The 9,870-nt window shown below is 40.6% G+C and overlaps 1 protein-coding gene across 4 annotated transcripts in view; it reads left to right on the forward strand.

The window, feature by feature from the left end:
• The window catches only part of LOC132098173 (semaphorin-6A-like), a 57,444-nt gene that overhangs the window by 38,712 nt on the left and 8,862 nt on the right, over positions 1 to 9,870 (forward strand). Inside the window, exons 14-19 of one of the 4 annotated variants that reach the window (XM_059504345.1) lie at positions 1,359 to 1,499; positions 1,585 to 1,662; positions 2,395 to 2,453; positions 3,934 to 3,954; positions 4,045 to 4,098; positions 5,837 to 5,980. In XM_059504345.1, coding sequence (XP_059360328.1) covers positions 1,359 to 1,499; positions 1,585 to 1,662; positions 2,395 to 2,453; positions 3,934 to 3,954; positions 4,045 to 4,098; positions 5,837 to 5,980 — 497 coding nt within the window. Of the gene's footprint in view, positions 1 to 1,358; positions 1,500 to 1,584; positions 1,663 to 2,394; positions 2,454 to 3,933; positions 3,955 to 4,044; positions 4,099 to 5,833; positions 5,981 to 9,870 lie in introns of all 4 variants that reach the window. The other 3 variants (XM_059504346.1, XM_059504347.1, XM_059504348.1) reach the window with 3 other exon arrangements.

A 9,870-nucleotide genomic window follows, 5' to 3' on the forward strand; every position in this document is an offset into this window, starting at 1 on the left:
TGTGACTCTTATGAGTGATCTGGTGTGAATCTGTTGAGTGATCTGATGTAAATCTGTTGAGTTATCTGATGTGAATCTGTCGAGTGATCTGGTGTGAATCTGTCGAGTGATCTGGTGTGAGTCTTATGGTGATCTAGTGTGAATCTGTCGAGTGATCTAGTGTGAATCTGTCGAGTGATCTGGTGTGAATCTGTCGAGTGATCTGGTGTGAATCTGAAGAGTGATCTAGTGTTAATCTGTCAAGTGATCTAGTGTGAATCTGACGAGTGATCTGGTATGAATCTGTTGTGATCTGGTGTGACTCTTATGAGTGATCTGGTGTGAATCTGTTGAGTGATCTGATGTAAATCTGTTGAGTTATCTGATGTGAATCTGTCGAGTGATCTGGTGTGAATCTGTCGAGTGATCTGGTGTGAGTCTTATGGTGATCTAGTGTGAATCTGTCGAGTGATCTAGTGTGAATCTGTCGAGTGATCTAGTGTGAATCTGTCGAGTGATCTAGTGTGAATCTGAAGAGCGATCTGGTGTGAATCTGAAGAGTGATCTGGTGTGAATCTGTCGAGTGATCTGGTGTGAATCTGATGAGTGATCTAGTGTGAATCTGAAGAGTGCTCTGGTGTGAATCTGTCGAGTGCTCTGGTGTGAATCTGATGAGTGCGCTAGTGTGAATCTGAAGAGTGCTCTGGTGTGAATCTGTCAAGTGATCTGGTGTGAATCTGAAGAGTGATCTGGTGTGAATCTGAAGAGTGATCTGGTGTGAATCTGAAGAGTGATCTGGTGTGAATCTGAAGAGTGATCTAGTGTGAATCTGAAGAGTGCTCTGGTGTGAATCTGTCGAGTGCTCTGGTGTGAATCTGTCGAGTGATCTGGTGTGAATCTGAAGAGTGATCTGGTGTGAATCTGAAGAGTGATCTGGTGTGAATCTGAAGAGTGATCTGGTGTGAATCTGAAGAGTGATCTAGTGTGAATCTGAAGAGTGCTCTGGTGTGAATCTGTCGAGTGCTCTGGTGTGAATCTGTCGAGTGATCTGGTGTGAATCTGAAGAGTGATCTGGTGTGAATCTGAAGAGTGATCTAGTGTGAATCTGAAGAGTGCTCTGGTGTGAATCTGTCGAGTGATCTGGTGTGAATCTGATGAGTGATCTAGTGTGAATCTGAAGATTGCTCTGGTGTGAATCTGAAGAGTGCTCTGATGTGTATCTGTCAAGTGATCTGGTGTGAAACTGAAGATTGATCTAGTGTGAATCTGTCAAGTTATCTGACGTGAATATGTCGAATGATCTGTCATGATCTGACTTAACCTTATGTGAATCTGTCGAATGATCTGGAGTGAATCTGATGTGAATCTGTGGTGTTCAGGTGCAGCATTGATGGCGTGGAGGACAAGCGCATCATCAGCATGCAGATCGACAGCAGGAGTCACTCTTTGTTTGTGGCCTTCACCTCATGTGTGGTCAAAGTCCCGCTGTCCCGCTGTGAACGTCATGGAAAGTGCAAAAAGTGCGTATTCTTTCTCTCTATTTGAACTGTTCACACAGACCGCTGGCTTTTCTCCACATTTACCCCTCATGTGTGTCTCTCTCAGGTCCTGTATCGCCTCCAGGGACCCGTACTGTGGCTGGGTGTCAGAGGGCGCCTGTAAAGAAATCTCATCGGACACAAAGTAAGCAGCTCATTTTCAGTCTGTAATTATAGATTGTGTGTGCCAAGCACTGATGTCAGTCTTTCCTCGCATTGTGGTTTGAGCTGCTGGAGTTTCTCATCTGGAAAAGAGTGTTTGACCCCAGAAAGCCTCCATAACTCATCTATTTATTAATATAGCATATTGAACGCACTGCATGTTTCCGCTGCCGTCGTCATGTGAGCTCATCAGCGTACATTTTATACGATGTTATTATTATTTCTGTTCTGATTGAGATTTCCACTTCAGAAAGCGAGCTGTACAAAGCTTATGTGAGATCGGTTTGTGCAATTTCTGTAAAGTGAAGGATTATGGGATACGATCTGTGTCTGCAATTCAAAGGCTTTTGACTTGATGCTTTCCCCATCGTTTCAGAAAAAGCTTTTTATGAAATGGACCCTGAGAAAGAAGTAGGGCAGCCATCCGTCCGGTTTTAAATTGGACAGTCTGAATGATAACGGGCCGCTCTTTATCACAATCCAACCAGCATCAGTGAAACTTCAGAAATAAACATCTGTGGAGTTTTTATTAATATTCACATCACATTTACAATCCTGTTTTCTGCTTCATTTTCTCATGATATTGTTTGAATGATTGATTCACCCAAACATGTATTAATATTGTTTGAAAATGTAGTTGAGATTGAAGTCATTGAGTGTGAAATGGAGATGTTGAAGTGACTTGCTCACTGCGTGTGTGTGTGTGTGTGCACAGATGGCCATTCGAACAGGACGTGGAACAGGGCAACACAGATGGACTGGGTGACTGCCAAAGTAAGCAGAACCCGTTTACTGAGCGCTGGATGTTCATCAGACACAGCTGCACTCACACACACACTCACACACACTCAGACACAGCTGCACTCACTCACACTCACACCCACACCCACACACACCCACACACACACACACACACACACATGCACTCACACACACACTTCTGCACTTGACAAGAGGACTCGTTCACACCAGGGACTACAGCGACGACTATATTAGATGCTTGTGCTCTTTAAAGCAGGATGGATTCTGATTGGCTGTCAATGTTTTAATTATTCATCAGCTGGAAATTGATTCCAATAATTGCTATTCTAATAAGAATTGATTAATTTGGGTTTTGCTAACAGATTTAACTCATTTTCAAGGTTGTGGCTGAAAGGGATACAGCTTCTACACCTACCCCAACCCTAAACCTACCCCTTACAATAATGCAAAAACAGTAATTATTGTCATACATTGTGATTAATTATGCTTTATTTATGTGGGGATGCCTAGTAGCCGCAGCTGTATCCCTTCTAGCCTTAATCCATTTTCAAGTTGCTCATGTAAGTTTACATCATTGAACAACAAAACAACACTGTCGTTATCATGATTGTTGTAGCCTGGGCTTGATATTCTCAGAGTTTTTTATATTTGTTTATCCCAATGACACTGCAGTTTTATCGTCTGTCCCTTTAAATGCACAAGCTCTGTACAGCAGAATGGATTCTGATTGGCTGTCAGTGATTTCAATGATATTGTTTAAGTGCCGTATCTTTGGCGAAGTTTTGTCATTCTAAAATGAATTTATGCAATCTCAAATTTCGCATTGGAGTGAAACACTTCCGCACACAGATTTCGTTAGTTTCAGCTATCAGTGTCTTTACACAAGATATTAGGTCTTGTTTTCTGTAAAAGATATATATATAAAAAAAGTTTTTATTTAAAAACAAAAGCTATATATTTGCCAAGGGGGCAAAAAATTATCTTGTTTAACCTTTGAATTAAGATTATAATTTTTTTACCCCATTGGCAGATATTTGTGCTTTTTTATTTAAGCAAAAACGACCAATTTTGATTATTATTTTTTTAGAAACAAGACATAATATCTTAAATCATGTTACTTGTACAGTGAATGCATCTTGATTCAAGAAGATTTATATATTTATACTAGAACACAAGACACAAACCCTGAGTAAGAGAAGAATTGTAGTTGTCTTGTGGACGTGTAGTTTTGATTGGTAAATCTTCATATTTATGGTTATGTTATCAGCACTGGTGTGAACGAGTCTTCAGTCATCTTCAGACACACTCGAGTTATTTCTGAGCTCTGGTATGATGCTGTTAAATCTTCTGCTGCCGCAGTTTTAAATGTGTCGTTAGTTTAATTCAGTAATAAATGATGTGTGTGTGTGTGTGTGTGTGTGTGTGTGTGTGTGTGTGTGTGAGAGAGACAATTACATTTCAACCAATTAACAGGTTTTTCATTTGTCTCCAGATTCGTTCGTGGCTCTCAATGGTGAGTAAAGCTCTTCTTCTCTCATCTCTCTCGTCGTTATCTGACTCTCTGTTTGCAAACGTTTCATTTCTCTGATTCGTTTTCTTGTAGAGCATCAGCGCAGGCAGCAGGGTGTGAGCGATATTACCCAGAATGCTGCACGCGGTCAGTGTCTCCCGTGTTTCCTGTGTGTAGATGTAGTTAGAGTCGCTCTGACCTTTCATTCACTAATTGGAAGGATCTCAGCGCTTCGTAGAGCAAAGGATTGTGGGTTAGAAACAGTCGAATGCAAATGACAGTTTACAGGGAATAAACACTCAGGGGTTCTCCCAAGACCAGCAGAAATTATTCATGAAATACAATCAGGCTAAACACACACAAACACACACACACACACATGATTGGCAGGCCTCCCCCGGCAGCCAGAGTGAATCTGATTGGCTGAAGCAGTGATTGTGACCTACATGCGCTGGTGTTTATTATTGATATTAACCATCTTCTCCTGAGCTTCATTAGCATCTGTGTGTCTGTCCCTCCAGTACTTCATTTATTCTGTGTGTGAATGTGTTTGATGTTTCCTTTTCCTTCATAAACCTCTCATACGTGTGCCTGTTTAGCTTTATAAGCACATATTCCTCCGTCTGGACGGCTGGCTTCCCGTTCTGTTTCACTAGTTAAAGGACGCTGGCTGCTGGGAGCTGATTTCCTCTCGTATGTGTGTCATCGTCCTCGTCGGCTCTTCTTCTGGCTGTGGAAAATGAATTATAAAATAGAGCTGTCACACTGATCTCGCGGCCCGTGGCGTTTCTTAAATAAATCATGTTAATGACTGCGGCTGGGAGACGATAAACAGTGGCCACCGGCACAGAGAAGGTTTATCTGTGGATTAAACTGAGTTAAACTAGTCCAGCGGTTCACAAACTTCTTCAGCCAAACCCCTCTGACCTAGAAGACTTCAAGAGTTTAACAACATATTCACATGTCCAAAATATGCCAGTTAATGCTCAACATGACCAAACATTGTGTTGTGTGTGTATATATATATATGTGTGTGTGTGTGTGTGTGTGTGTGTACTGTAAAAATATTAATATTAATATTAATTGTGTTATTTTTTTATGTGTGTAGATAAATCAATTTATTTTGGTTTGTTTTGTTTCAAGATATTTAAAAAAAATTATTAAAAATCTTTTAATAACAATTTATTCATCTAAATAATATTGTTTACATAATATATATAGAATACAATTATATATCATAAAAATACAATTGTTAATCCTTATAAGTGTTTTGTTTTTATTGAATTAATTATTAGCTTTTCATCATCCTTCAAGATCTGCAGTTTTGGGGAAGAGTTAACTAGTTGTTTGTTAGTGTTACAGCTGTGTTATCTCTAGTTAGGTCAGATTGATTCGAGTTGGGTTCGTCTTGATAATCATTGCAGCATTTGGTTTAATTTCATGTGACCGTTTGAGCTAATGCACTCTTAATAAAAATAAAGGTGCTTCACGATCCCATAGAAGAACCTGTTGTGTCTAAATGGTTCCATAAAGAACCTTTAACATCTGTTTCACAAAAGCTTCTGTGTGGTGGAAGAAGGTTCTTCAGATTATAAACAGGTAAGACAGAGATGGTTCTTTGTGGAACCAAAAATATTTCTTCTATTGCATCGCTGTGAAGAACTTTTTTAGCACTTTTAAGAGTGTAGTTCATCTTCAGGTCATACATGAGTCTAACATCATGGAGTTTATTCTGTGATTATGAGCAGCTTACTGTAAATTACTCGTCTAGTTACGCACATAATCAGCAAATAAATCAATCAGTGGAGGTGGAACACAGATGATGTGAAATAGGAGGTGTGTGTTGTGTGTGAGACAGATGTTGATGTGTGCTGTGCTCCAGCAGGCCTCCTCACCACCGTCCCTCCTCTCTCCGCTGGGGGCCCTCTGCTCCGGGGCCGCAGGGTCAAGCCGAAAGAGTCCGAGCCGCAGGGCGATCCGAGTGACCCGCATGTGTCCGCTCCCTCCGAGACGCAGCAGGAGAGCGCCGGTAAGCCTGGGAACGATCATCCTGTGGAGGAACCAGCTGCTTCCAGCGTCTGCAGACACACGCCAAACCCTCGCAGAGTCAGAGTCAGAGTTAGATTCAGATTCAGAGTCAGATTCAGAGTCAGAGTCAGATTCAGATTCAGAGTCAGATTCAGAGTCAGATTCAGAGTCAGATTCAGAGTCAGTTCAGAGTCTAATGACATCTTTACATGGATGCATCTGACAGATCATGCTTTTATCCAAAGCAACTCGCTTTGCATTTAAAGTTTACATTTGATCAGTTCATGCATTCCCTGAGAATCAAATTCCTGATCTTGGCATTGAGTTACTGTTGGAGATATAGGAAATATGTTGTATTTTACTCTAAATCACAGCATCAGTCTTGTGAGCATAACTATATTATATTTTAAGTGACAAATAGTTTTCTACAGTTTTAGTTAACTCTAATTAGCCTGTATTTGACATCCTTCCGCTTACAGTATAAGCTTGAACGACAGAACGATTGCAGCATTTATCAGATCGATGCGCTGAGCTCTTTAGCACCAATTGATTATCAGTAACGAAGCGTTTAATCTCCTGACAGACATCAGCGCTGGAAGCAGCTCACGCGTTCAACACACACAATGGCAGAATCGCATCACTGCTGACGTCTGAGCCTGGGTTACAGTGTTTACCGCGGTACTGAACCCAGGCTTACACATCACATCAGCTTCTTCTCAAAGGCTTTGTTCATTTATGATTGAATATGGGTTGCTCTGAGTTCTGCTGGATCTGTGTGATTATATTGTTTGCTTTATGATGCATGGCTTTTCTGTTCACTGCTTTTGCTTTTTTCAGACTATTGTGGCAAACGCTCTTCAGATATTTCCTTTCTGCTTAACATATTACCAAGCTCATAATACTCATGCAGACCCCTCCCACTCATGAATACTCATGCAGGCTCCTCCCCTCATTAATACTCACACATGCTCCTCTCCCTCATTAATACTCACACAGGCTCCTCCCCCTCATTAATACGCACACATGCTCCTATCCCTCATTAATACTCACACATGCTCCTCCCCTCATTAATACTCACACATGCTCCTCTCCCTCATTAATACTCACACAGGCTCCTCCCCTCATTAATACTCACACATGCTCCTCTCCCTCATGAATACTCACACATGCCCCTCCCCCTCATTAATACTCACACATGCTCCTCCCCTCATTAATACTCACACATGCTCCTCTCCCTCATTAATACTCACACAGGCTCCTCCCCCTCATTAATACGCACACATTCTCCTCTCCCTCATTAATACTCACACAGGCTCCTCCCCTCATTAATACTCACACATGCTCCTCTCCCTCATTAATACTCACACAGGCTCCTCCCCCTCATTAATACTCACACATGCTCCTCTCCCTCATGAATACTCACACATGCCCCTCCCCCTCATTAATACTCACACATGCTCCTCCCCTCATTAATACTCACACATGCTCCTCTCCCTCATTAATACTCACACAGGCTCCTCCCCCTCATTAATACGCACACATTCTCCTCTCCCTCATTAATACTCACACAGGCTCCTCCCCCTCATTAATACGCACACATTCTCCTCTCCCTCATTAATACTCACACATTCTCCTCTCCCTCATTAATACTCACACATGCTCCTCTCCCTCATGAATACTCACACATGCCCCTCCCCCTCATTAATACTCACACAGGCTCCTCCCCCTCCCTCCCTCCTGTGATGGTCAGATGTGCTGTGAACATAATTCACCACTACATCAACAAGAAATATTCAAGTCTACTGTATTTCTATAGCACTTTATACAAAACAGATTTCACAGAGATGGAGAGGAAAATAACAATCAGTGACGGAAACTTCATTAAATACGAGAGTTTCAGCTCTGGAGAAGACAGTAGTGTTCAGATCGATGTTGATTCAGATTTGGTTCAATAATTGTCAAATCTATTATATCTGAAAGCTGTAAATCAGACTAGTTTAATTATTCATAATTCAGTTCAACTGTCAAAATGTACAAATTCATCATGAAACACAAAAATATTTTGGTTAATGAAGGCGATGTTTTGCATTGAGTTCCTCAAATCCAATTATTACTCATTAATCCCAAATCCTCATTACTGTAAAGCAAAAATGACAATCTTATTAATTTACTAAGAAGAATAATTTAATATGTTAAGTAAAATATATATCTTAAATGGTAAAATTTACATATTGGTATTTACGCTGCTTATAAATGTTGTACATAGACTGTAAAGACTGCAATAAATTCTTAAATTACATAAATGCATGTGAAAGTATATTCCTTATTACGTTACTGTAATTCAAAATCAACATTTTATTAATAAGATAAAAATGTAACATATTATTAAATAACATTAATGTGAAAAAATTATTTAAACAGTACTGATTTTGTACATGATAGTAGTAGTATTGAATATTGTAAATATTTCTTTATCCAAAACAGTGTCTATTTTTTTTTTCTCTCAGTTCTCTGTGGTTTCATGATTTACTGATGTTTTGGGTGAAGAGGTCAGGTTGTGCTGGTGTTCACAGTACATTTGAAGCTGTGTGTGTGTGTGTGTGTGTGTGTGTGTGTGTTTATCCTCCTCCTCCTCCATCTGCTGCCATTGTGATTCCACAGGACCTTCATACTCCCAATGGATCGTTCCAAGGCTGAGCCTTTTCTGTAGCCACAGCGTTTGACTAACCTTAATCTAGTGTGTCTCGCCCTCCTCCAGCTCAACCAGTAGATGCGTCTCTCTCTCTCTCTCTCTCTCTCTCTCTCTGCAGACCTGTGGCTCTCACTCGCCCCATCCTCCTCTGTGTCTATAATTTATAGGTCAATTACAGACTCTCTCTCTCTCTCTCTCACACACACACACAGGAGCGTCTCTGGGGTTTTTGTTCCTGCACACACACACACACACACACAGACAGAGCAGTACACGGTGTTGATGTGATGTCAGCAGGCGGCTGAACACTGATCAGATGCAGTCAAACACACGCAGGACATTTGCATTCGTTCTTTTGTGCAGCTGGACTGTCAGAGAGTGAATCAGTTATCACATGATTCACACGAGTCTTCCAGTTTATACTCGTATATCAGCATAAACCACGATTACTTCAGTAAAACGTACATGTGTGTTTGTGCTACTGTGTTGTTTTATACAGTTTATACTATTGAAAACTATTTTTTTTTGTATATTTTCAGTTTTTATTTAATAAAAGCTTTTGTCATTTAAAGGTCCCGTTCTTCGTGTTTTAAACTTTAGTTAGTGTGTAATGTTGTTGTTAGAGTATAAATAATATCTGTTAAATTCTAAAGCTCAAAGTTCAATGCCAAGGTAGATATTTTATTAAACAGAATTCGCCTCCAACGAACGACCCATTTGGACTACATCCCTCTAGTTCCTGCAGTAATGACGTCACTAACACAGTTTTTTGACTAAGCTCCGCCCACAGGAATACACAAACAGGGGGCGTGGTCTTGTTGCGCTCCGACGGAGAAGAGGAAGAGTTGTGTTTGTCGCCATGTCGTCGAAACGCTGTTATTTTCATCTCGGAGTCCAATCATCTTTGTTTGGGCTTCCCAGGGATGCTGTACTTGGAGATTAATGGTTACAATTTATGTTTAACTCGGTTCCTGAAAATTATAATCCACATGTAAAACTATGTGCAGCACATTTTGCTGAGGACAGCTTCCTCAATCTCAATCAGTTTAATGTCGGATTCACACAAAGATTATTCCTGAAAGATGGAGTAGTTCCCTCTTTGTCTGGAAAAGGCGTTGTTTATGGATCACCACCAGTAAGTGTATTTTATTATTTAAGTTGGTGCGTTTAACAGTTTCTGTAACTTATTACACAAAGGG

Source organism: Carassius carassius, chromosome 21, assembly GCF_963082965.1.
Source record: "Carassius carassius chromosome 21, fCarCar2.1, whole genome shotgun sequence".
NCBI lineage: Eukaryota > Metazoa > Chordata > Actinopteri > Cypriniformes > Cyprinidae > Carassius > Carassius carassius.